The 25,575-nt window shown below is 39.2% G+C and overlaps 8 protein-coding genes across 8 annotated transcripts; 5 read left to right on the top strand and 3 right to left on the bottom strand.

Moving 5' to 3' along the window:
- Window positions 1–649: 649 nt before the first annotated feature.
- On the bottom strand, window positions 650–1,366 carry LOC106362263 (histone H4). Its single transcript, XM_013802120.3, has 2 exons — window positions 1,217–1,366; window positions 650–1,123 (listed from the first exon to the last, which is right to left on the bottom strand). The coding sequence occupies exon 2, from the start codon at window positions 1,097–1,099 to the stop codon at window positions 788–790; it is 312 nt and encodes a 103-aa protein (XP_013657574.1). The 5' UTR covers window positions 1,100–1,123; window positions 1,217–1,366; the 3' UTR covers window positions 650–787.
- Window positions 1,367–1,603: 237 nt separating this feature from the next.
- On the bottom strand, window positions 1,604–3,469 carry LOC106359393. The gene is made up of 2 exons (XM_022690460.2): window positions 2,746–3,469; window positions 1,604–2,671 (listed from the first exon to the last, which is right to left on the bottom strand). The coding sequence occupies exons 1-2, from the start codon at window positions 2,909–2,911 to the stop codon at window positions 2,352–2,354; spliced, it is 486 nt and encodes a 161-aa protein (XP_022546181.1). The 5' UTR covers window positions 2,912–3,469; the 3' UTR covers window positions 1,604–2,351.
- Window positions 3,470–3,662: 193 nt separating this feature from the next.
- Window positions 3,663–5,739, bottom strand: LOC106362264 (probable serine/threonine-protein kinase PBL5). Its single transcript, XM_013802121.3, has 5 exons — window positions 5,388–5,739; window positions 4,994–5,235; window positions 4,732–4,921; window positions 4,264–4,655; window positions 3,663–4,193 (listed from the first exon to the last, which is right to left on the bottom strand). Exons 1-5 carry the CDS (start codon window positions 5,503–5,505, stop codon window positions 3,882–3,884), a joined length of 1,254 nt encoding a protein of 417 aa, XP_013657575.1. The 5' UTR covers window positions 5,506–5,739; the 3' UTR covers window positions 3,663–3,881.
- Window positions 5,740–9,618: 3,879 nt separating this feature from the next.
- Window positions 9,619–10,927, top strand: LOC125577188. Its single transcript, XM_048738295.1, has one exon. The coding sequence runs from the start codon at window positions 10,001–10,003 to the stop codon at window positions 10,439–10,441; it is 441 nt and encodes a 146-aa protein (XP_048594252.1). The 5' UTR covers window positions 9,619–10,000; the 3' UTR covers window positions 10,442–10,927.
- Window positions 10,928–12,114: 1,187 nt separating this feature from the next.
- LOC106362267 (L-ascorbate peroxidase 1, cytosolic) lies at window positions 12,115–14,545 on the top strand. The gene is made up of 9 exons (XM_013802124.3): window positions 12,115–12,239; window positions 12,651–12,782; window positions 12,865–13,039; window positions 13,111–13,176; window positions 13,486–13,620; window positions 13,700–13,779; window positions 13,858–13,960; window positions 14,034–14,092; window positions 14,181–14,545. The coding sequence occupies exons 2-9, from the start codon at window positions 12,664–12,666 to the stop codon at window positions 14,194–14,196; spliced, it is 753 nt and encodes a 250-aa protein (XP_013657578.1). The 5' UTR covers window positions 12,115–12,239; window positions 12,651–12,663; the 3' UTR covers window positions 14,197–14,545.
- Window positions 14,546–15,267: 722 nt separating this feature from the next.
- LOC106362265 (elongation factor 1-alpha 1) lies at window positions 15,268–17,774 on the top strand. The gene is made up of 3 exons (XM_013802122.3): window positions 15,268–15,400; window positions 16,058–16,539; window positions 16,620–17,774. Exons 2-3 carry the CDS (start codon window positions 16,078–16,080, stop codon window positions 17,505–17,507), a joined length of 1,350 nt encoding a protein of 449 aa, XP_013657576.1. The 5' UTR covers window positions 15,268–15,400; window positions 16,058–16,077; the 3' UTR covers window positions 17,508–17,774.
- Window positions 17,775–18,446: 672 nt separating this feature from the next.
- LOC106360269 lies at window positions 18,447–19,305 on the top strand. Its single transcript, XM_048738294.1, has 2 exons — window positions 18,447–18,617; window positions 18,752–19,305. Exons 1-2 carry the CDS (start codon window positions 18,560–18,562, stop codon window positions 19,153–19,155), a joined length of 462 nt encoding a protein of 153 aa, XP_048594251.1. The 5' UTR covers window positions 18,447–18,559; the 3' UTR covers window positions 19,156–19,305.
- A 957-nt stretch (window positions 19,306–20,262) lies between these two features.
- On the top strand, window positions 20,263–25,517 carry LOC106362270 (serine/threonine-protein phosphatase 6 regulatory subunit 3). Its single transcript, XM_013802127.3, has 19 exons — window positions 20,263–20,471; window positions 20,548–20,651; window positions 20,721–20,813; window positions 20,902–20,977; window positions 21,091–21,165; window positions 21,300–21,353; window positions 21,758–21,817; window positions 21,899–22,015; window positions 22,122–22,216; window positions 22,294–22,502; window positions 22,740–22,837; window positions 22,929–23,032; window positions 23,119–23,281; window positions 23,440–23,562; window positions 23,663–23,745; window positions 24,142–24,274; window positions 24,346–24,375; window positions 24,504–24,574; window positions 24,657–25,517. Exons 1-19 carry the CDS (start codon window positions 20,433–20,435, stop codon window positions 25,342–25,344), a joined length of 2,415 nt encoding a protein of 804 aa, XP_013657581.2. The 5' UTR covers window positions 20,263–20,432; the 3' UTR covers window positions 25,345–25,517.
- Window positions 25,518–25,575: the final 58 nt, after the last annotated feature.

Raw genomic sequence — 25,575 nt, 5'->3', positions numbered from 1 at the left:
AAACCGAATGGGCTCTTAGACATGGTTCAAAATGCAAGAATAAATATTTCAACCTCATCATCAAATCAGAGTTATGTGTTTTTTACTAATATAACATAATTTGACTGTTTTTTGGAGGTGCAGTGGCGGATCTAGAAGTTATTTTGATTCGGAGCATATATATAATATCAACAGTGTCAAAAGAGGCATTTGTCAAAATTTTGAAAAAATACACTGAAATTTTAAAACCCATTGTGGGCAACTGTCCCACCCTTTGTCCGCCTACCTCTGGCACTGGCTGGGTGATTTGATTTTTGGTATGGAACTCAGATCATAAACAACTCATACGTTACTTGGAGGTACAAGATTGTATACTTACATCACCCAACACCTTGGCTCCTTGAGAGGTATCCTTTGCAACGCTTTCAAGTCAAATGTATCATCAAAAGACACTTGAAAAAAACGTACTCATAACGCTTTATGAATAGCTTTTGGTTGATAACAATAGGTTTGTGATATGCCCAGGCATTCTATTCAAGGTAAGTCACATGATGTGCAAGTGGAACGTTAACAAGACTAAGTCAAAGACTCTGCACGAGGGAGAGGGTTTGCTGTTACAAAGAATGAGTAGCTCTAAGCATATATACGATTGTCTTGTTGTTCTTGAGAGTTAAACTTGAACTTAGATTCATATATCAAACTAAGAGAACCAAATACATAATATTAATGATTCTCAGCTTTCATTTGACAACTCATTAGCATAAGCTTTAGCTACAAGACAAGACAGAGAACGCTAATCCATCGTAGATTAACCGCCGAACCCGTAGAGAGTACGTCCTTGCCTCTTCAAAGCATACACCACATCCATAGCAGTAACCGTCTTCCTCCTAGCGTGCTCGGTGTAAGTAACGGCGTCGCGGATGACATTCTCGAGGAAGATCTTGAGGACTCCTCTTGTCTCCTCGTAGATCAGACCGCTTATACGCTTGACTCCACCTCTGCGAGCAAGACGACGAATCGCAGGCTTGGTGATGCCTTGGATGTTATCCCTCAGCACCTTCCTGTGCCTCTTCGCTCCTCCTTTTCCCAATCCCTTTCCTCCCTTTCCTCTTCCTGACATCTCTCTTCACAAGCTTATCTAGATCTGAAGAATTAAAAGAAAAAGATAATTAATCAGAAACAGTGGATTTAACATTTGATATTGAAAATTCAATCGATAAGAAGAAGAAGACGATACCTGTTAATTGATCGGAGACGGAGATATCACGATGTTACATGACCGGTGAATGTTTTTATATATAATCAGAGACGATCCGCGCGCTTTTCTTTTCATCCGTTGATTCTTTGATCCGACGGCTCTTGCTTCGTTGAGGTGATACACGGATCGATGACGTGGAGTTCTCTATTTTTGCAAGTGGAGTGAAAGCGTTAACTACCCTGACCTTATTGGGCCCGTTATGGGCCTGTAGACTCAGGAAATGTTGAACCAGGGTTTTGAAAGTCTTGAGATTTAGCTTAATGTGAAAGTGGTGAATGTGTGTTAAACATATGCATTTTAGTAATTGCAGCAAGATTTTCGCTAAATTCATTTTTAACAAGTGACTAGATTTTGACCCGCGCTTAGAAAGCGTGGATTTATTTTTGAAATTAAATAAATTCTTCTTATATAAGAGATAATGTATAGGCTTTAGTACATTTACCCGAGTACACTGAACCGTACCAAACTGAGAAAAAAACTCAAAATTAAACTGAATTTCATAAATAATCGAGCATACAAAAAATATAAACCAAAGTAAGGACCAAATGAGTACTTAAAATTTTAAAATACAAATTATATACCTATCAAACATAAATAACCCATTAAAAGTTTATACTATTAATAGAATTATATGTGGTAATGATCACATTTGAATAATCTATCATATATTCATATGGATTTATTGTTAGAGCAATTATATAATAGATTATGAGAAAATAATAAATGAATTCATTTAAATTATGTAAAGTATTTATATAGTTAGAGAAATATAAGTTAAGACTAAATAAATAGTTAAGTCTAATGAAATGGTCCAACAACCTTGTTTAAGTAGATTTTTTAGGAGTGATTCCCTTTTAATAGTATAGATTTAACAAAACTCTGAAAAAACAAGAGTAGCTCAAACTACAACAACAGTATTAGCAGCGCTAAAACAAACTTCTAGAAGATTTTCATCACCACACACAAACTCAAGAATCACAACAGAAACAACATCACGATCAATATAGCTATACAAAGAAAACAAATTCCTTAAAAGAATCTCACTGCCTTGATTGTTCATGGAAAAAGCCAGTGAAAGCGTCTCACCGTGAAGAGCTTTCTTCCGGTGAGAGCGTTAGCCGGCGAGTGACTTCTTTGCTTTCTTCACGGATTTGGACTTGTTTACATCCTTCTCCATCTTCTCTTTTCTACCTCCTCTCTTCTTCTTCTTCCCTTTCGCCTTTATCTCTTGCCGCTTACGAACCTCAGCCTTGTCAGTCGCATTGTGAGATTGAGTTGCGTTGCGATGAGCAATCAGAGTATGGTTAACAGAGACTGGGGCCACGGCGGAGGAAGCAAGAACCGCCAAGCTCACATGAGACTCGTTTCTCACGGCCATGGACTTCTCGAGAAGACGCACTGACATGATCTCACCACTGTCCTCGTCCAACCTCACTACGAAAAGATCACCATCAGATACAACTTTCTTGACCCCACTTTCTCGAGAAAGATTGATGGAAGGAACTAACCTGAGTGGGAGAAGAACCAGAGCGTGAAGAAACAGAGGAAGATGATCACCGGAATCGCGTGGATCCAGTACTCCGACACCGGAAAAACTCCTCTCCTGGTGTTCATCATCCTCCTGCCGCCGTGAGATGAAGAGATCGGGAGCTGAGAGAAGGATCTTTCCGCCATTGTTGTTCTTTTCTCGAAGCTTTTCTTCCAAGGAATCGTCAGCACTATTTAGTAGAAACAGAGGAACGCGAAAGCAGAGAGAAAGAGATTTGTGAAGCCTTTTTCGCCGATACGGTTCGTTATATAACGGTTTATTCTTTAACGGCTTTGCGCGGGAGAACTTGCATCACGTGATGATGCCAAGTAAGTTGCATCATCATCAGAGCCGGCTCATGGGTTATAGGGTGGTCTTTAATAATTAAACACACACAATTTTAGCATATTTTTTTATAGAAAGATAGAATGTTACTGAATTTAGATATGAAAACATATAAAATGAAAAAAATTATCTAGAACATTTGCATAATTATTTTTGGTCTTCAAAAATGTTTTTTTTCTTTCAAAAAACAATTTCTAAAAAAAATTGGACAATTAAAACTGAGCCGGCACTGATGATCATCAACACCATCATCATGGTTTAATCAGAACGTTCTATATATATTTATATATACAAAAATGTTTTGTTTTTGTTTAATGTATGTCTCAAAATAAAATGGCTTGTTGTTGTTCTACATCCACAAAATTGTTTGTTTGTTGTTCTACATCCCACCCATTTTACTGGTGAAGCCAAAAAAAAAAAAATAGATTTGATTTTTTTACCACTTTCTTCTTATGAGATCCTTCAGATTCTGTTTGCTTGAGAAGGTATGCTCTTTCTTGTCATCTCAAAGAATTAGGACCATCATCATGGTCTAATCTGAAAAAATATATATGAATATACAAAGATGTTTGTTTATTTTAATATATATGTATATATGTCCCAAAACAAAATGGTTTGTTACAGAAAAAGAAGCATGCTACATACAACAGAGTCTGAGTCAAAGATGTACATCCACGCATAGATGTTAAAAATGTGACTGATCTGGTTTCATATATATATCCAAGCCAAAAAAAAAACTAGAATTGATTTTTTGTTTTACCACTCTCTTCCCTACGAAGACACTTCAGATTCTGTTTCCTTGAGTAGGTCTGGTCTTTTCTCTTCATCATCTCTATCTCTGTGTAAAGAAGCGTTCCTCCTCCTGCTGCTGCTGCTAGGACTATTCGGATCATATTTAGAAGAAGCCAAAAAGTTTAGAGCCAACACTACGTCTGATACAACAGGCCTCATGTTCGGCTGCTCTTGAACGCACATTGCTGCAATTGCAAGCGCTTGGTACAGTCCTCTAACAGGGTACTGTCCCTGAAGCAACGGATCAACCATTTTCGGGAAGTTCCTCCTGTCTTTAAACAACGGTCGTGCCTGTACCAAAGAAAACAAAATGAGTGTTGTTGTCTCAGCAACAGTCATTGAGAGAGACAAAGGAACATACCCATCCGACCAAGTTCTGATCTTTACGCTCTTTTGTACTATCAATCGCTTTCCTCCCGGTGATAAGCTCAAGAAGGACTACTCCAAAGCTGTAAATATCGGATTTAAACGTGAGCTGACCCGTCATAGCGTAGTCAGGAGCACAGTATCCATAAGTTCCCATAACCCTTGTGGAGACGTGTGTGTTGTCCCCGCTTGGTCCAACTTTAGCCAACCCAAAGTCTGATAGCTTTGGTTGATAGTCTTCACCAAGCAAGATATTCGAGCATTTGAGATCACGGTAGATCACAGGGGGCTTCATCCTATCGTGCAGATACTCTAGTCCTCTTGCTGCACCAGCTGCTATCTTCATCCGAGTGCTCCAATCAAGTGGCTTTTTACCATATGGGAGATCTACAAAACATTAAGAAACAACACAAAGGTAAAAGGATAGGCTTTAACACAACAAAAGCTGAGTTTGGAACATTACCATGTAGATGATCTTCAAGAGACCCTTGCGGCATGTACTCGTAGACCAACAGTCTCTGATCACCCTCAGCGCAAAACCCAATAAGCTTCACTAGATTAGGATGGTCAGCGAGACTTAGCGTCAACACCTCAACCGCAAACTCCCTGATTCCTTGAGCACCGTTACGGTCAAGTTGCTTGATTGCAACAACCTAATCCACAAATTAACCTTTCACCAACTTGTACAAGAAAGATAGACTTTTTAACACACTTTATCACACTACCTGATCAAGTTTCTCTAAAGTACCCTTGAACACTTTACCAAAACCTCCTTCACCAAGAAAACAATCCGACCTAAAGTTCCCTGTAGCGACCTTAAGCTCTTCGAATGTAAAGGTCTGTGCTTTCTTCCCTGTGGGCTGGTCGTCTAAATTCAAACCCTTCACGTCGAGAGCTAACTGATCCTCCTCCTTAACAACAACACCTTCCTTATCAACATCTCGGTACGGACTCACTTTTGTGGAATCTACAAAACACATTTAAAGAGTATAACTTTACCAAATCAATTCGAATAATAAAAATCAAAACTTTGACCTCTGTCTCCTCTAAGAGAACACAAAAGCTAAAACCCAGAATCAGTTAGTACACATGCAATCGAAAATCACACTCTGTTAGTACCTGAACAGGGCTGAGTCTGATCGCTTGTACCACCGAGAGTCTTCCTGATTTTCGCAGTATCCTTGCGATTCTTATCCGATCGTTTGCTCGATTTCTTACTGCTTCCGAAACAACCCATCGGGGCAATCGAGAGAGAGAGGAGAGAGAGCAATTCGCTTAGTTGCTTTGATCTTCTTCTTCTTCTTCTTCACTCCTCTTCGTTCCTCTGTTCCTCGTCGGAAAGTCGGAAACTTTAGACGACAAATCCAACACGGAAGATCGAGAGAAGATTAATATAAAATGAAAAGGGAAAAAAAAATTATAGGGGAATGAAGAAAAAGGAGAGCTAGTGAGAGATGATGACAAACAGAGAAAGGTTCGTCAGAAGATTTTTAAGAGAGAAAGCGTCAAATGCTTATCTGCGGTAAGGTCCATGGTACTTAGAGTACGCTACTAATTAGAATTCGCCACGTCAGCAAAGATTAACTTGCGGCTACGTAGTGAAGCGAGTTATCTGGTGCCACGTAGAATGGTCAACTTTCTAGTTTAATACTGTTATCTACCGGCGGTTCGAAACCGGCACCGTCGATCTGACGTGGCGAGTGAATGATGGAGATATGGATTTGGGTGATTGATTAATGTCACTTCTTGGATTAATATTTTGATATATGAACCAACTCGAGTTGGCCTAGTGGTACTTGAGGGAGCTTCGGCCCCGATACGGTCCCGGGTTCGATTCGCGTTGGCCACGAGGGGATTTACATGGGCTCCTCTCGCCCTCCAGACCACTTCGCGTAACCAGGGGCCCTTAAGTGGACGCTTAAAAAATCCTGTAATGGCATGGGCTTAGGCCCGGTGGGCTAGTCGATCACGCAAAGTGGTCGGATACTGGATTATCAAAAAAAAAAAATATTTTGATATATGGACGACGACGACGGCCAATTACTCACCGTTTTATTCCATTTTTGTAATACAAAAGGATGTCATGGTGGGTCTCACGTTTAAATCCACGCGCTATTTGTTTTGGTTCTCTGACCAGATGGATTTATTTAAAGAAAATTAAATTCGCACATGCAGTATATGCAGTATATGCTTTTGTTGTATGCATGGTTCCAACAGGGATTGACTACGGCGCGTTACAGCTACTGGTGGTGGCCTGGCTAGCTCTGTTACGAGGAACCGTAAAAGCCATAATCAAAGGGAATAGAGTCACGTGTGCACTGGTGTTCAGAAGATAAAAATAGTCACGTGTGCACGATATCAATGTTAGTTACATGGCAGCTGACTGATAAATCCTCGTTTCATTTCTTTTACCTACAAGTCTACAACAAGCGCGTAGTTAGGTTACAACCACTCCCCTGGTAACAAATATCAAAAATATGGTAACCTTCTAGACCTTTACGACTTTATATATGCATTATTTTGCTGGTAAACATTTTGTAACTTATTTTAAAAAAAAAAGACATTTTCATCTACGTCCAATGAACGTAAAGCGTGTCGCGCGCGTACCAAACAAAAAAAAACATATTGTGCATTGTGATCCTCCTACAAACTATTCCTCACGGAAGCCATCATCAACTTCCTTAGTGTTTTACTGTTATTAGTTATATTTTAGTAATCAAGAATGTTTCTTAACGTTGATATTTCGTTCTTAATCTTCAGTGACCCCAATGTGTATTACCACATTAGTATTTCCCGTACTTTACCTAACTTTCAAAATCTGTATAACCTTCTTCCGTGGAAAAAGAATAAAACCAAAATTTGACAACATTACAAATTAAGAACTTGCCGGAAAAGGAAACTAACAACACTTAAAACAAACGTATAGATATAATTTGATGATTTGAAGTCTTTAACTAATTACATATACATACGTACACAAAACCCCATTGATACACTCTTCATGCACAGGCTTAAAGATTGACAAGAGAACTCGTCTTTTCAGGCAATGTCTCCTTGAGGCTGATCTGGCTGATTTAAATTTCAGAGGTAACTCTTTCACTTGGTGGAACAAGAGCAAGACTTCACCTATAGCAAAAAAGCTTGATCGTGTTCTTGTCAATAACCATTGGGGCAGCTGCTTTCCTTCTTCTGTTGCATCTTTTGGCTCTCCAAACTTCTCAGATCACTGCCCTTCTCTAGTCTCCCTCAACACTCTATCTCCAAAGATCAAGCGCCCTTTCAAGTTCTTCAATTTCCTCCTCCAAAATCCTGTGTTCTTACCTATGATTGCTGAGCAGTGGTTCTCCCTCAACGTCACAGGTTCGGCAATGCTGCGGGTTTCCAAGAAGCTGAAGCTATTGAAAAAACCTATTCGTGACTTTAGCAGGCTAAACTACTCCGGTATTGAACTAAGAACCAGGGAGGCACATGAGGCATTGCTAGCGGCTCAAGACGCAACTCTTAACAACCCCTCTGTCGCTAATGCTGAATGGGAGCTGGAATGCTCTCGAAAATGGACTATTTTGTCTAAGGCTGAAGAGTCCTTCTACTTACAAAGATCATCAGTAACTTGGATGGAGCTCGGGGATTCAAACACGCCTTATTACCACAGGTTGGTATCTTTCCGACGCTCAGCAAACCATATTCATTATCTGGTTGATGATTCTGGTGCTAAAGTTGACAGTCAAGCTGGTATTGAGAACCACTGCGTGGAATATTTCTCGAATCTCTTAGGCGGCATCTGTACTCCTCAGCAGTTTGAGCAGTCTGACTTGGATTTACTTTATGGCTTCTCTTGCTCGGATGAGGAGGAGCAGGCTTTTTGTAAAGACTTCACTCCTTTGGAGATTAAAGAGGAGTTCTTTGCCTTGCCTAGGAACAAATGCAGTGGTCCGGACGGCTACTCTTCGGAATTCTTTAAAGCTTGCTGGAGTATTATTGGCCCTGAGATTACACAAGCTGTCCTGGAATTTTTTTCTTCAGCAAGTCTCTTAAAGCAATGGAACGCTACAACGCTGGTCTTAATCCCAAAAATTACAAATGCAGCGTCTCCATCGGACTTCAGACCTATCTCTTGCCTTAATACAATCTTCAAAGTGATCTCTAAGCTATTGGCAAGGAGGCTCCAAATGGTCCTTCCAAGAGTTATCTCCCAGTCTCAGTCAGCGTTTATGCCAGGTAGATTACTTGCAGAGAATGTCTTGCTGGCTACTGATTTGGTTCAGGGATACAACACAGCTACGTCAGAGCCAAGTGCTATGCTCAAAGTGGATCTGCGCAAAGCTTTTGATACTCTCAGATGGGACTTTATCATTGGGACTCTTCGAGCTCTTTCCATCCCGACAAAATTCATCCAATGGGTCCATCAATGCTTATCAACTGCCTCCTTCACCATCTCTGTAAATGGCAGTAGCAGTGGATATTTCAACAGCTCAAATGGCATCAGGCAAGGTGATCCTATGTCACCATATATCTTTGTGCTTGCGATGGAATCTTTCTCAAGACTCCTGCTGTCGAGGTATGAATCCGGCCTTATTGGTTACCATCCAAGAACTGCTGATATCAACCTTACTCACCTTATGTTTGCGGATGACGTAATGATTTTCTTCGATGGAAGCAACAATTCACTTCATGGGATCTCAGACTGCCTCGACGACTTTGCTTCTTGGTCTGGCCTCACTATGAACCGAAACAAGACTGAGCTATACACTTCGGCTCTGAATGAAACTGAAGAATTGGCTGTTTCAAATTTCGGTTTCAACCGTGGCTCTCTCCCCATTAGATATCTTGGCCTACCACTGATGAGCAGGAAATTGAGAGTCTCTGATTATGATCCTCTACTGTAAAAGCTGATAAATACTTTCAGGGGTTGGGCTGTTAAGACCTTATCTTTTGCAGGAAGATTGCTACTGCTAAACACGGTGATATCTGGTACAGTTAATTTTTGGATAACAACATTCATGCTTCCAAAAGCCTGCCTCAAGATGATCGACTCTCTCTGTTCTCGATTCCTATGGACAGGCAACATAGACAAGTTCAGAAGCGTCAAAATAGCTTGGAGCACATGTTGCCTTCCGAAAACTGAAGGGGGGTTAGGCCTGAGAAGTTTTGCATCTTGGAATAAAGTTCTCTTATTGCGTTTCGTTTGGATGCTTTTCTCTGGAAGTAAATCTCTGTGGGTAACTTGGCATTCTCATTATCACCTACAAGGCAAGAACTTCTGGGCATTATCTGAAACAATCCATCAGTCTTGGGTTTGGAAGCAGATTCTTAAGCTGAGGCATCTTGCTCTTCGTTTTTGCAAAGGGGTCCTTAATTCAGGCTCCAAGATTAGTTTTTGGTATGATGTATGGACTCCTCTTGGCCAACTCCTGCAGTACATTGGTCCAACTGGACCTCGAGCTTTGAGGATCCCCTTGCTAGCAACAGTGGCTGACGCTTGTTCCCTAACAGGCTGGCGACTTCCCTCCCCTCGATCCCAGGAAGCTCTAACCTTGCAGATCCATCTCACAACAATTCCACTCCCATCGCTTACTCTTGATGATGATTTCTTTGAATGGAGAGTTGAAGACTCTTCTGTAACAACGTTCTCTTCTGCGATCACTTGGCAGGCTCTCCGGCCGCGTGAGGATGAGAAGCTTTGGGTTGATTGCGTTTGGTTCAAAGGGGCGGTTCCAAAGCACTCTTTTAACATGTGGGTAGCAAATCTTGATAGACTACCTACCCGGGTCAGATTAGCGTCATGGGGTCTGCAAATTCCCACTACTTGCTGTCTATGTTCTAGTGAGCCTGAGACCAGAGACCACCTGATGCTTACTTGCCAATTTAGCAGGGAGGTTTGGAAGCTAGCACTGGGAAATTTAAACCCTCCGGTACAGCTCTTCAGGGATTGGAATGAGCTTTTGTCTTGGATCAGAATGTCATCGAAACTAAGCCCGTCAATCCTTAGGAAGTTGGCGACTCAAGCAACTATCTTTCATCTCTGGAAACAGAGAAACAACGCTTACCACAACAGCTGTGTGGTTCTTCCTCTTGTGATCTCGAAAATGATTTATAGGGATGTGAAGAATACGATCTTGGCAAGAAGGAATAGGAAGCAATTTCGTACCCTCTTGTCTCTGTGGATCACTTAATCTTGTGTAATGTTACTTTAGTTGCTCTACCTTGTTTTTATTTGTTTTTGCCGAGGTAGAGTATTTCTTAGATTCTACTTTGTAAAATCTGAACATCATTAATATGATATTAGCATTCTTAGCAAAAAAAAAAAAACTTGATACGACAACAACGAGAATACGTTTTGTCAATCCATTATACCTAAAACGTAACGATTTTGTTATTCACTGATCGCCCTGATCGTAAATGTATTGGTCCAGCATATAAAACTCTAGTTAATTCCCTTGAAAATTAGATTGTAAGAAATATCTCAAGAGTTTCAATCAACGTTGGAGAGAAGATAAGTTTATATTAGTTATTTACTTCGACCTAGTTGCTTTCTATATTTCTTTGAAACATTAGAGAATATAATTTTGAATTATAATTATCTTGACAGCTCAGGTTATTTTATTAGAACGTATAATATATACAAGTGTATGGGTTCTTTTTTTTTTTTTACCAAAAAAAAGTGTATGGGTTCTTTTTACCAAAAAAAAAAGTGTATGGGTTCTACAAAAATAATACTTATTACTTGTTTGGAACCAGCATTCATAAAACTAAGACGTGTTTGGATTATTGTACCAATATGAGTTCATTTGAGATATTTTCACGTTTATTCATTGAACATATATATATACATATGAAATGATGTTGACTTGCTTGGTCCAATTTTAATTTGTACATTGTATACCAAATCACCAAATAGCATACACAGCTAGAATATTACTTTCCCCCGTATATTAGCATGATATTATATTAGAATCGAGCTAGTTGCATTAATAAGAAGCTTCCTAAACTATATAAAACTTATTGACCAAAAAACTATTATAAAAGTTGTAGAATTGTAGAAATTTTCTTAGTATATTTTCCTCTTGTTTCCCATAATTTCCTTTCATTTTATTAGATTTCATTATCAGCTCGATCTTTTTCAAAAATAGTGAAATTAGTGATAGTTTTTTTTTTTGCCAACAGGTAATATAGTGGTAAGATGGTATTAACATATTAAATGATCAGACTACCATATCTGTAATTGTCAAAAAAATAGTTCACTTATTATAAGATGTGCATTCACACAAATGTATCGTTGATTTGTGATATTTTTAGGAATTTGGTGAAAGTAGATTGATTAGGCCGAGTGTGGTCGATTTAGCTTACTCTTGTATATAGACTGGTAGGTATGGAATTATTTGCAGATATATTACATGCTATTCGTACGAAATGACGTTTTACAAATATTTTTCCAATGTTAATTCATACGTCTGAACAAAAATAATGTTTTCACATGTATCATCGTTTTGAATTTTGATGACAAATAAAAACGACCCATAATTACACGATTAATAACCAATCAGGGATGAAGAAGGGTCAGTAACTACTTGTGCGTGAGACGCGTTCACACCTTCGACAAATGAAATAACGGAACGTGTTCGCATATCCCGTACCCCTCGGCAACAAAATCCAGACCTCGCCTTTTTCTGGTGGGGCCCGTCACGCAAAAGCGATGTCTCGTCCAATAGAAACTCGCCAATTATACGCTTATTATTTCTAAACAATTATACGCGTTGAATCGTCACCGTCTATTACGTTTGCGCAAATATTAACCACACGATTTCCGTCAACTGACGGTGTTTAAATAGAATGTTCTCTTCCTCTTCCCCTTCTATAGTAGTAAGTAGTAACAGACCCTCTATATATTTAGACTCTCTAAAACAATTACTAGTGTTCACCTCGTACCAGCCTCACTCACATTCTCTCAGGTTTTATCCTCTCTCGAAAAAGGTATAACAGAAACTCTCCCTCTCCCTCTGCATTCGATTCGTTGTTTTTCTTCATTTCTCTTAATGGATCTGATCATCGTTATGCATGGCTTTATCTGAGTTGAATAGTGTGTTTATCATACTAGATCTCACTGTTTGTTAACGTTAGCCATCGTTTTTTCCTCTCATTTGCTGTTATGTGGTTCGATCTCACTGTGTTTCTTGGCTAAGTTTTCGAATCGGTTGAAGTTTTTAAGGTTTATTGCTTATTCAGTCCACATGAGTGGCGTTTCTTGCTATTTATGAGTGTAGCTTCTCTCCAGGATCTGTTGTAGAGGCGGTTTGATTTGATTTTGGTTTTATATTTGGGAAGATGCTTTAAAGGCTCTTGGTGTTTATGATTCTCTGCTTATTATCCTTACAATGGTCTCAGATTTTTAGCAAAGATGACGAAGAACTACCCAACAGTGAGCGAAGACTACAAGAAGGCTGTTGAGAAGTGCAGGAGGAAGCTTAGAGGCTTGATAGCTGAGAAGCACTGTGCACCTATCATGGTCCGCCTCGCGTAAGTAAACTAACCATTTCATCCTTCTTTTTTTCTGAATTTTTATATGATGTGGCTGAGTCTGGTTTGGCTTAAACTGTAGATGGCACTCTGCTGGAACATTCGATTGTGTCACAAAGACTGGTGGTCCCTTCGGAACAATGAGGTTTACCGATGAGCAAGCTCATGAGGCCAACAGTGGTATCCAGATTGCTCTTGGGTTGTTGGACCCTGTCAGGGTCCAGTTCCCTACCATCTCCTTTGCTGATTTCCATCAGGTATATGTTTTTTTATTTAAAAACAAAACTCTTTGGTTAGTGGTGATTCACTCACCATGTCCTTTGTTCAGCTTGCTGGTGTTGTGGCCGTTGAAGTCACTGGTGGACCTGAAATTCAATTCCACCCTGGAAGAGAGGTTAGTAAGATAATGTAGAGATGACTATTGAGAGTGTAGCCATTCTCCTCTATGCTTGTTATACTGAATCAAGGTTGGAAGCAGTGCCGTCCTACATTTTCAAAATTTTCTTGATGCACTAAGTTTATTTAAAATTTTATGCCCATGTTATTCATGTAAATTTTTTATATTGTCCTGTATACAACAAAAATTATCGATTAAAATCATGATGCCCTAAGCGGTCGGTTATTTTGTCTGTGCTCCGGACCGGCCCTGGTTAGAGGAAATATCGTGGATTGCTTATTACTAACATTCATATTTTGGTTCCAGGACAAGCCCCAGCCACCTCCAGAGGGTCGTCTTCCTGATGCTACAAAGGGTTGTAACCACTTGAGAGACGTCTTTGCAAAGCAGATGGGTTTGACTGACAATGACATCGTCGCTTTATCTGGTGCCCACACTCTGGTTCGTTAATCATTGTCTTTGTTGGTTGGTTAAAATCTACAGTTGATGAAATGATTCCAAAATTATGATATTAACACAGGGGAAATGCCACAAGGATAGGTCTGGCTTTGAAGGTGCTTGGACTTCAAACCCTCTTATTTTCGACAACTCTTACTTCAAGTAAGTGTTCCCAACTCTCAGGTTGTGTGATTTAAAGTTGATGTGTTATTAACTGATGATATATATATGTGTGACCAGGGAACTCTTGAGCGGTGAGAAGGAAGGTCTTATTCAACTTGTCTCTGACAAGGCGCTATTGGATGATCCCACGTTCCGTTCCTTGGTTGAGAAATACGCTGCTGTAATTCATCCTTTCTTTCTGAACTTGTCTCTTTTCTTGAGTTAGTATAAAGAACTAACGTTGCATTAAACAGGATGAGGACGCCTTTTTCTCTGATTACGCTTTGGCCCACTTGAAGCTTTCTGAGCTCGGGTACTTATAATCTGAATCTTTAAAAGTAGAATTAAATCTCTACGTGAATGGTGTTATGATTCGAGTTTGGATCTCTTGTTGATTGCAGGTTTGCTGATGCTTGAGCTGTGACATGTGTGTGTCTCCCAAGACTTAGAGAGCTGCTTTAATTTGAGGGTCTGGGGATTTGCATTGCATTTGAACTTTGCCATTTGATTGCTTAATGTAATCTCGGATTTGCGTAGGTTTTTCTTTTGTTGGGCGTCTTATGATTTTCAAGTTGATACGTTTTGCTTTTGCTGGTTAGACATTCTAATAAATCAATTTTTGGATACCACTATTTTATTCTTTTCTTATTCTTCTATGCTTAGTTTTTGTAAGTTTTAAATAAAACCATTAGTACAGTAACATCCAGTAAAGAGCCTAGTATGTTTTCTTACATGAAGTTATGTGAATTGGGATTCCAATGTGTAAGCTGTAGCTATGTTAGCAGTACCCATTCCTTAGTCTGTATCAAGGTTAATGATATATTACGTGACAACAATCTTATCTAAAGGTTTAATATGGTAATTGGATCCACTGCATAAGCAAAACTAAAACACAAAGGGGATGAAGCACAGTTCCTTGTCTTGAAGCTGTGCTTTTTCTGCGGCCTTTTCAGTTTCCTCTACAACAAACGTCTTGAGCGATTCAAAGTCTCTTTTTTGCTGAGTTCATAAATAGATGTACATGAGAAAGAAGATCAACTTATAGGATACAGTTCAGGTTCATCCATATATGCATGTCGTGGTGTGCCGTGTGCGAACCACATAGGGTGTGGTGCATGTCTAAAAGCAAAGTTTACCTTGGTATTTTGAAACTTCTTCTCCATTGGATGAGTGAATCTCATCAACTTTGGGCCTATATGGGCTGGTCTATTAATTGCGAAGGAACATGTCCTTAATTTGCTATTAATGTTAACTGAATTTCACTTTTGGAATCAAACATTTTCACTTGTCAATTCAAAATAACTTGAGCCGGAAGCGATGAATGAAGTAGAAAAGCAAAACTATGTGAACTGAATTTTACTTTTGGAATCAAACATTCTCACTTGTCAATTCAAACTAACTTGAGCCGGAAGCTATGCATGACCGACCCCAAAGGCCCACCACAATAACAATAATAATAATACGGACGACGACCAGGGGCATGATTGTAATTTCGTCATGTTAAAACCCTTATCTTCCCTAGGATTCCTCACTATATATATAGACAAAGCACCCATCGCTTTTCTTCTTCATTCTACATCCGAGCCGCTACTACTATCTTCTTCTCTGTGACATTACTGTGGTACGCGTCTTCTCCGATGCGAGTTCGATCCTTCTCGTTTGTGTTTTAGCTTAATCATCATTTACATATATCACTGTGATTCTATGGTCTTTGTTTGTTAGATCGTTTTAGGCTATCTGATCTGTTGTTTTTGATTCAGCTCAGCTTGATGATTATATACACGAGTGATTAATTAGCTTATCGATTGAAGAGATCTTAATCTTGATATGTGATTTTTTTAGACGGTTGCTTGTTCGTTCGATCTATCTGTTGAAAGTTGATTTGTATATCGAGATCTGTGTGATTCGTATTGTTAATCAGGTGAATTATTGAGCAGCATACTTAAATCGAGTGCTCTCTTCCTCTCGTGTTTCGAGTTGGAGAGACTCTCTGGTTTGGTTGCTGTTTATCATCTTGAAATTGATAAATAATAGCTTGCTTAGCTCAGAGGTTAGAGCACCACAAACACTCTTTGTGGTAGAAATCGGTTCGACTCCGATAGCAGCTTTGTACAATGAACGTTTTGAGAAAAAATGAATTTTATTTTGATATGTCTACTGCTTTGTTAAATTTCATGTGTTTTGATCGTTTCTATTTTATTTAAATGCTTATTGTTTTGTTAAATTTCATTTAAGTCTATAATTTTGATTGTTTCTGTTTGATTTTGTCGGTGTGCAGATTTTACTTGACGAGCAGCCATGGGTAAAGAGAAGTTTCACATCAACATTGTGGTCATCGGCCACGTCGATTCCGGGAAGTCTACCACCACTGGTCACTTGATCTACAAGCTTGGTGGTATTGACAAGCGTGTGATCGAGAGGTTCGAGAAGGAGGCTGCTGAGATGAACAAGAGGTCTTTCAAGTACGCGTGGGTTTTGGACAAACTTAAGGCTGAGCGTGAGCGTGGTATCACCATTGACATTGCTCTCTGGAAGTTCGAGACCACCAAGTACTACTGCACAGTCATTGACGCTCCTGGACATCGTGATTTCATCAAGAACATGATTACTGGTACCTCCCAGGCTGATTGTGCTGTTTTGATCATTGACTCTACCACTGGTGGGTTTGAAGCTGGTATCTCTAAGGATGGTCAGACCCGTGAGCATGCTCTTCTTGCTTTCACCCTTGGTGTCAAGCAGATGATTTGCTGCTGTAACAAGGTAAACTAATTACTCATGTTTCATTGTTTTTTTATTATACTGTTTTGGTTTGATGTTAACGAATTTACTTATGTTTCCAGATGGATGCCACTACCCCCAAGTACTCCAAGGCTAGGTACGATGAGATCATCAAGGAGGTGTCTTCCTACTTGAAGAAGGTTGGATACAACCCTGACAAAATCCCATTCGTCCCCATCTCTGGGTTCGAGGGTGACAACATGATTGAGAGGTCCACCAACCTTGACTGGTACAAGGGACCTACTCTCCTTGAGGCTCTTGACCAGATCAACGAGCCAAAGAGGCCATCAGACAAGCCCCTCCGTCTGCCACTTCAGGACGTCTACAAGATCGGTGGTATTGGAACGGTGCCAGTGGGTCGTGTTGAGACCGGTATGCTCAAGCCTGGTATGGTTGTAACCTTTGCTCCTTCAGGGCTGACCACTGAGGTTAAGTCTGTTGAGATGCACCACGAGTCTCTTGTGGAGGCGCTTCCAGGTGACAACGTGGGATTCAATGTTAAGAACGTTGCTGTCAAGGATCTTAAGCGTGGGTATGTTGCATCCAACTCCAAGGATGATCCTGCCAAGGGAGCTGCCAACTTCACTTCCCAGGTCATCATCATGAACCACCCTGGACAGATCGGTAACGGATACGCGCCAGTTCTTGATTGCCACACCTCCCACATTGCGGTTAAGTTCTCTGAGATCCTCACCAAGATTGACAGGCGTTCTGGTAAGGAGATCGAGAAGGAGCCCAAGTTTTTGAAGAATGGTGATGCTGGTATGGTGAAGATGACTCCGACCAAGCCCATGGTTGTCGAGACCTTCTCTGAGTACCCACCCCTTGGACGTTTTGCCGTGAGGGACATGAGGCAGACTGTTGCAGTCGGTGTCATCAAGAGCGTTGACAAGAAGGACCCAACCGGAGCCAAGGTCACCAAGGCTGCCGTCAAGAAGGGTGCCAAATAAAGTACCTTGAGCAAAACTCTATCATCCGCAGTTGAATCGAAAGACTATTTTAGTTTTGTTTTGTTAGTTTGGTATTTGGTTGCTTGTTTGTGTTGCAGCTTCGTTTCGTCTCCGTCAGAACTACGTTCTCGTAACTGGGTTCTTGATCGGAGGTGGCGGAGCCACATTGCATGCTAGCTTCCTCTGTTTTTTTTTTTCATTTGCTTTTTGTTTCTGAAATATTTTGGATGATTTGATATAATGAATATGACATTATTCCTGCGGTTATTAGCTTTGTGTCGTTAATCAAACATCACATCTATCAACTAATTTGAATATGCATCGCGTAGCTGCAATATCACCTCTTTTCCCCTTCGCTATTACGAAACAAATTAAATATTTCTAACATTTTTAATTTTGTGAAAATTATAAAAATGTAGAAAATTGTTCAAGAAAATGACATAGTGATCATAGTATACTTGTGAATATAAGAGCATTGGAGGTGCTCTAACCTTATCTGATAACAAAGTTGAAATTTATCATAAAGTTTGAAATTTATTTTATCTTAAGTAAAGACAGTTTTAATCATTCAGTAAGAATGGTTGAATGAATATTGTTGGCATTTACACTGTAGATTCAATAACATTAAATAATACTCCCTCCGTTTTTTAATATAAGTCGTTTTAAAGCTATGCACATAGATTAAGAAAATCTTTAATTTCTTGTATTTTCGAAACAAAAACATCATTAATTATTTACCTAATCACAATTTAACCAATAGAAAAATAGAAGATATTTTATCATTGGTCAGACAACATTAATTATTAATAAATATTACATAGAAAACTGAAAACGACATATAATTTGGAACAAAAAATTTTCTCTAAAACGACATATATTAAAAAACGGAGGGAGTACTACTTTTAGTTGACATTAGATATTTCGTAAACGTTGTTAAGTTATGGACAAGAAACGAACAACCATGCAATAAAAACTAAAAATATTATCTTGTTTCCGACATAATCCATAGGGATTCGATTAGATAAGGGAAAGGATGGAGTAATGTTGGACGTATGAGACACAGAAGTGGTGTCCCAAAACTGGATCCAGCACGCGTGACGAATGACACGCGTAAGACCCTAACTAACTCTTGACTCTCTTTAATATCGAACGTGGCGTAGTTCTTGTCTTCAATCTCTTAAATAGAGAAGACGAGTTTGGCTTTTCTCATACAGTGTCTTGTCTCGTTGTTGTCATGGAAGAAGAACCCATTCTTTCGAGATTAGATCGTATTGATATCATGGTGAGGAAGCTAGAGGAGATGAGATTAGGAAGCTCACGGAGAAGCTCGAGCCCATCTACTCCGTCTAGCGGGACTCAGCCGTCGTCGTCACTGGATCTGTCTTCGCCTAGGAGCATAGGGAAGGTTCAGTGCCGTTCGATGGAGCAAGTGATGGAAGAGACTGAGAGGAAAGGAAGTTTGCTAGAGAGACTAAACAATGTGGAGGAGCAAGTTCTTAAGCTGTGTTTACATTTTGAAAAAGAGGTAGAAGAAGAAGAGAGAAAGAAAGATGATAAGAAGAAGAAGAAGGGATTGAGAAAGTTCGTTGATAAAGTAGTTGGATCTTCTTCTCCCACGAAGAGCCATTCCAAGAGCTGGCGTTGCTGAGCCATTTTACTTTGCTCATCTTCTTCCATCATCGATGTATAATTCATCTTTTTATTTGAAAAATGTGGTTTTTATTTTCTTTTATTGAGGACTCGTATTAGACTGTTTGTTGGTGGATTTTGATGAAATAAACATACTTCTCGGAAACAACTTTAATTTTCAATACAGATGGTTTAATTTATGCATTATTATCTCAGTTTAATTTAAGCTCAAACCGGCCTTTATACCAACAAGAACGAGATAGATTCTTAAAACTATAATCGATAAATTTACTCTAGTTTGAGTTTGAGGCAGTTGTTTTTATTTATCACAGTCATTTACAATCCTTATCCACAAAATTATTATCATTCATCCCGTAGAACACAATTCTCTGCCAACTATATACATATATACATATTACGCAAAAAAGAGCTTGACTTTATTTAAATAAAAAGTGATGTTTTATCACAAGTCACCTGTGCTTGGGTGAAAAAAACATAATCCATAACAAGTTATATAGATCACCGTCGTCATGACTCATGACTAAAACCACCACCACAAAATCATCAGATACGACCAAGAAAAATCACGAGTCAAACTTGGCAAATTTAACTAAAGAGTCCTTCCTCCTTTTTAATTAGTAACACACACAAACTCAGGCTTCAAATGGTAACATCCGTTCCGCCCAGCATCGCAGTTAATAGTAACAAAAATCTCTACATATACTATATATCTATATGTTTTTATAACTGTTAAAACCGCACGGCAGTTAAATTGCTTGTTCCGCACCGTTCAATCCGCTGTTATCATTCGGAGCCAGTCAAGTTCCTTTATATGATAATAAAGTTAACAATTAATAATAATAATACGCCTCGTTTTTTTATTTTTCCCTTTTCATTTATGCAAAAAAAATTTCAAAACTCAATCGCTTGTCCCGTCCCACAGTTAACAGTAACAAAAATCTTTATATATACTATATATTTATAATTTTTATAATTGTTAAAATCTCACCGCAGTTGAACCGCTTGTCCCGCACAAACCGCAGTCACTATTCGGAACCTCAATCATGTTCCTTTATATGTGATGATAATAAAGTTTAACAATTAATAATAATAATACGCCTCGTTTTTTTTTACTTTTCCCCTTTCATTTATGCAAAAATTTCAAAACTCAATCGCTCTCGTCTCAAGATCTCAATCAATCTCCCCGTTTGACTGATCGGTCTACCAGACGAAAATCGAAGGCTGCGATTAACCGCAAACTCTTCACTTCCACGGTTCTAGGTGCCGGATCTAGCCATGTTTTGGAAGCTCACTTCTCTCTCTGCCTCGTCTCCGGTGAGCTAACAGATAACTTTTGTTTCCCTGATTGGCTGTGTTTCTTGCTTATTGATTCTTCTTTGATTTACGTTAGGTGGAGACGATACTAGACAAAGAAAACTTCACCTTGGAGGAGCTTCTTGATGAGGAAGAGATTATCCAAGAGTGCAAGGCTTTGAATAGCCGCCTCATTAATTTGTAATCTCTTCTTTTTGCTTATTAATAAACGTTATATGTATTTGTTGAGTGTTAATTAATGTTTTGCAGTGTAAGGGATAAAGCTCAGGTGGAGCAGTTATTGCGGTACATTGTTGAAGAACCTCCGAGTGATGCTGCTGATGATAGTAAACGTGCTTTCAAGTAAAATATATATATATATATGCTTTCTTGATTGATTCTTGCTCTTTTGTTTCCTCTCTGGCTGATAAATGGTTTCTTCTTCTTTTAGGTTCCCATTCATCTCGTGTGAGATATTTACATGTGAAATTGATGTTATTCTAAAGACTTTGGTTGAGGAGGACGAGGTATTTTTTTGTTCTTTCTGCATTTTACCTTTCCCACATAATTTTCATTTGTTGTGCCTCTGTAATATGTTTTATTGTTACTCTAAATCTTCATTTGTTGGCTTATCTTGCAGCTGATGGACTTGCTTTTCTCCTTTCTGGAACCAAATCGTCCTCATAGTGCATTGCTGGCAGGCTATTTCAGCAAGGTACTCTCTCTTACAGTACATTAGTTTGCGTATTAGCAACAGCCAGTAGTTCATTGTTTCAGTTCACTTGTAATATGCCTTGAATAATTTCAAAGCTCCGTGATGTACTTCTTACTTGTCTCTTCGTGGTGTAGGTTGTCATTTGCCTTATGGTGAGAAAGACTGCAGCGCTTATGAATTATGTAAAAGTAAGTAATAACGTTTAGTTAAATAAATGGTCTTATTTTCTCTATCACTTTCTTGCATGAGTGTTATGATTAGATTATTTTTTAGCTGAAAAGTGTGTACATCTCTGTCAAATCTGGGTCGACGAGCTATAGGTGGCTGGAAATTTAGATGAGAACTTGATGATAAATTAGGGAATGTATTTGACCTGATTACTGGAATTTTATAGGAGCATTGTAGAGTAAGTCTTGACAGATAGATGTAGTGCATTGTTAGAATATAAGATTGACGTGACCCTATTCTTCAGTTGAATTGCTGAAAGTTACTATCTCATGATAACAAAAATTAGTTGAATCGTTTATGATTTGTTTTATGTTGAGGTACCTACACTGGCTACTATTCTTAAAGTAACTTTTGGTGATTGCAGGGGCATCAAAATGTTTTCTGTCAGTTGGTTGATTTGATTGGAATAACGTCCATCATGGAGGTAATTGGTTTGTTTGTAGCAGTGCATCTTGGTGTGGCTTCAGAGTATATTTTGCAATGATATTTATGTGACACTGTCTAGGTTTTGGTTCGCTTGGTCGGGGCTGATGATCACGTGTATCCCAACTTTCTGGATGTGATGCAATGGTTGGCTGATAGCAATTTACTTGAAATGATTGTGGACAAGCTTAAACCATCTGTAAGTGGTGAAGCTTTTCTATATTCATCTAAAAGACAAGAGGCTAGTGGTTTTCAGTCTGATCTAATATATGTAGTTTCTTACGATTTTTTCCAACTTGAATCAGTGTCCTCCTGAGGTTCAGGCAAATGCATCAGAAACATTATGTGCAATTTCTCGGAATGCACCGTCAGCTTTAGCTTCACAGCTCTCCAGCCCTGGGTTTGTAATCTTTTCTTCCATTATTGATTCATATTGTTTCCATATGTTGATACGTAATAATTTCCCTGTTTCTGCAGCTTCGTTTCTAGGATATTTGGTCATGCTCTTGAAGACTCACACTCAAAATCGGGTCTGGTTCATTCGCTTTCAGTATGCACTTCTCTGTTAGATCCGAGGAAATCTGCTACGTCATCATCGATGTTCAATTCTTATAGTGGTCAACATATGTTCGAGTCTCCTGTCCCAGTGTCCCAGGAGACAATTGGTGCCATGCTTCCTAAACTCAGTAAGTTTGATCATATGATGTAATATCTTCACATGACTAGCAAAGTTTGTACTCGCCCCCTTTTTGTCCTATTTTGGTTTATACTGATTTATAGGAAACTTCTGTCATAGTAATACCATAAATTCTTGGAATACTTACGTAGTTCTTGTATATGTAGGATACTGTCTCATACAAGTATTCCATATCTTGGTTTACGTATTCAATGGCCTTAAATAATCAATTTTTTTTCTTCTGCAGGCGACTTGCTTATGCTTCTCACGGTAGCATCGGACAGCACAGTATTGCCTACAACATATGGTGAACTGAGGCCTCCTCTTGGGAAGCATCGTCTAAAGGTCAGATCCAAATATATAGTAACAACAGTTCTTTTTTATAATTGTAAAGTCTCTATGTTTAGATAGACTGAGTTCTCTATTTTTGTTTCAGATTGTGGAGTTTATTGCAATTTTGTTGAGAACTGGAAGTGAAGCTGCACAGAAGGAGTTAGTTAGTTCGGGAACAATTAAAAGAACCCTTGATCTGTTTTTCGAGTAGGCATTTGACAAACTTCAAACTCTTGATCTCAGTTGTGTTTTCTACTAGATCTTAACTAATCAAATGTTGTCAACACATGTAGGTACCCATACAATAACGCTCTGCATCATCAAGTGGAGAGTATAATACTTTCTTGTTTGGAAAACAAGAGCGAATTGATGGTTAACCATATTCTTCGAGAATGCAATCTGATTGGAAAGTTCCTAGCTTCAGATAGGGACTCGGATCTGTCAGGCGATAGCCAGGTATAACAATTTGCTACGTTTACAACGGTTTAACTGATCATTGGTCTACGACGTAGTGTCATGTTAAGGCAGTGTCAAATTAAAGCCAATTGATTCACTACTCCGAAGTTCATATTAGCTGACAAGTATTGTCTGCCATTTTCTTTTGTGTGAGGTAGCCCACTGTAGCCGCCACTGGGAAGAAAACCCCTCGAGTCGGATATATTGGACATATCACAAGAATATCTAATAAAATTGTTCAGCTGGGTACCAGCAATGACCAGATAAAGACATACCTCCAGGTTCGTATTACAATCATACAACCTCTGCTGTTTAGTTTTTCTTCTGTCACCGTATACGGAATATAACTGTCCTCAAACTTTTTCATTCTCAAATCTTTAGGAAAACAACGAATGGAATGAGTGGCAAGGTAGTGTTCTGCAGGAACGCAACACTGTTGAGAATGTCTACAGATGGGGATGCGGGTACGTTCATTACCTCTGCTCACTAATCATATATAGTAACCAGCAAAATAATCAGTCAATGCTACGTATGCTGATTGTTGAGGTAAAAGTTTATGTGCGATCCTTGTCCATATTTGAATAAAGCCCTTAAAAATGTTACTTTATGTTGACTGACGCTAGTAAGTTCTGCCGTAAGGTAACCAATCACGAAAACTTCTCATGATTAGTAAGACCTGATAAACTGCAGTGTTTGCTCTATAATACATGTCAAATATGTATATACATTGTGGTGATCTGTTGTGAGACTTTGGATTATTACTCTAGTATTGTACAACTTACAGTCTTACTCCCGTGATATCCCTTCTCGTCATGTACTCTTGGTTATATATATATATCTGAACCCACTTTTAAATGCAGGCGCCCAACCACAGTACAAGATAGGATAAGAGATAGCGATGAGGAAGACAAGGATTACGATGTTGCTGCTCTGGCCAATAATTTAAGCCAAGCCTTTAGGTACCAAACGTATGATAACGGTGACAATGGAGAGGTAAGTGCTCTCATTTATGAACGATTTTAAATGATACTGAATCTTATCATCTCTTTATCTTCTTTGGTCAGGACCACATTGCTCTCGACAGAGATGATGATGTAAGTCTTCCACAATTCCTCTTCCCCCCTTTTCTTTAAACAAACGTATCTGCATCTTTTATCACACTCTGATAGATATACATCAATAACATTATTTTGAAAATTTGGAATTGGTTAATGCTACATAGGATGTTTACTTCGATGATGAATCTGCTGAAGTAATAATTTCATCCTTAAGACTCGGCGATGACCAAGGAAGGTAAGTTATTTGCATTTTGCTGATACACTTATGAACATCTGTCTAGATAATGACTCGAGTCTTTCTCATTACTTTCCCGCAGCTTGTTTACAAACTCAGATTGGTTCACATTCCAAGACGACAGATTCAGCAGCACGCCTCCCGACCCAGCAGGTTCCAATACAATAGAGGACGCGGAGTTGAACAGAACCTTCAATGCCAACACCAGCAGCAGTGACGACGACGAGGTTGTGGTTGGAGTAGAAGACGATGATCTAACCAGGAATCCAAAGGATGGTGAAACCAACTTCCAAATGGAGAGTCCAATGGGGTTCTTCGACTTCAACACGTTGGAGAAAACCGAAGAAGCTTTTTCAGAACAGCCACCCGGATGGGTTGGGTGGGACGAACCATCGTCCGATATGCAAGTGAGTGGCACTGGTCTGAACCCATTCCTCGATGATGATGATGAGGACAGCAAAAACGTGATGAACCTCGACACACCAATGCTCGAGGCAAAAACCGAACCTGTGATTCCAAATGGGTCATCGTCCCCTACAGAAAGATCACTGTTCGAGAAGGACGTGGAGTTTGTGGGAGTTGAAGCAGAAGGGACCGAGAAAGCGATGGAGCAAGCGATGAAAGAAGGGATAGTAGGAGAAGCTGGAGCGATGAAGAGAAACATGGAGAGTGGTGAAGACAACCAAAAGGAAGAGGAAAGCTCAGGAGGAGAGGAGTTCAACGATAACAACTACTGGAAAGTGGATCAAGATGTCGGAGTTTTGGAGTGATTGTCAGTTTATCTTGTACAGTGTGATTTTGTATGAGAGAGTGTTCTGTAAGAAAACATGTTTTAAGTTGAAATTTGATGCAAGTCTCTGAAAAAAACATGTTCCGTCTTGTTAGGTATCTGTTTTGTAAAATATAGATCTAACTTCAAACTAAACCCCCTTTAAAACAGCAACTAACCACTAACCCCTACTTTTGTATACCAAACTTCAAAGACCAAACTAGAAACTGCT

This window comes from Brassica napus, chromosome A8 (assembly GCF_020379485.1).
Source record: "Brassica napus cultivar Da-Ae chromosome A8, Da-Ae, whole genome shotgun sequence".
Classification (NCBI taxonomy): domain Eukaryota; kingdom Viridiplantae; phylum Streptophyta; class Magnoliopsida; order Brassicales; family Brassicaceae; genus Brassica; species Brassica napus.
The sequence above is the reverse complement of the archived record's forward strand: the minus strand, read 5'-3'. Positions and strand labels throughout refer to the sequence as shown.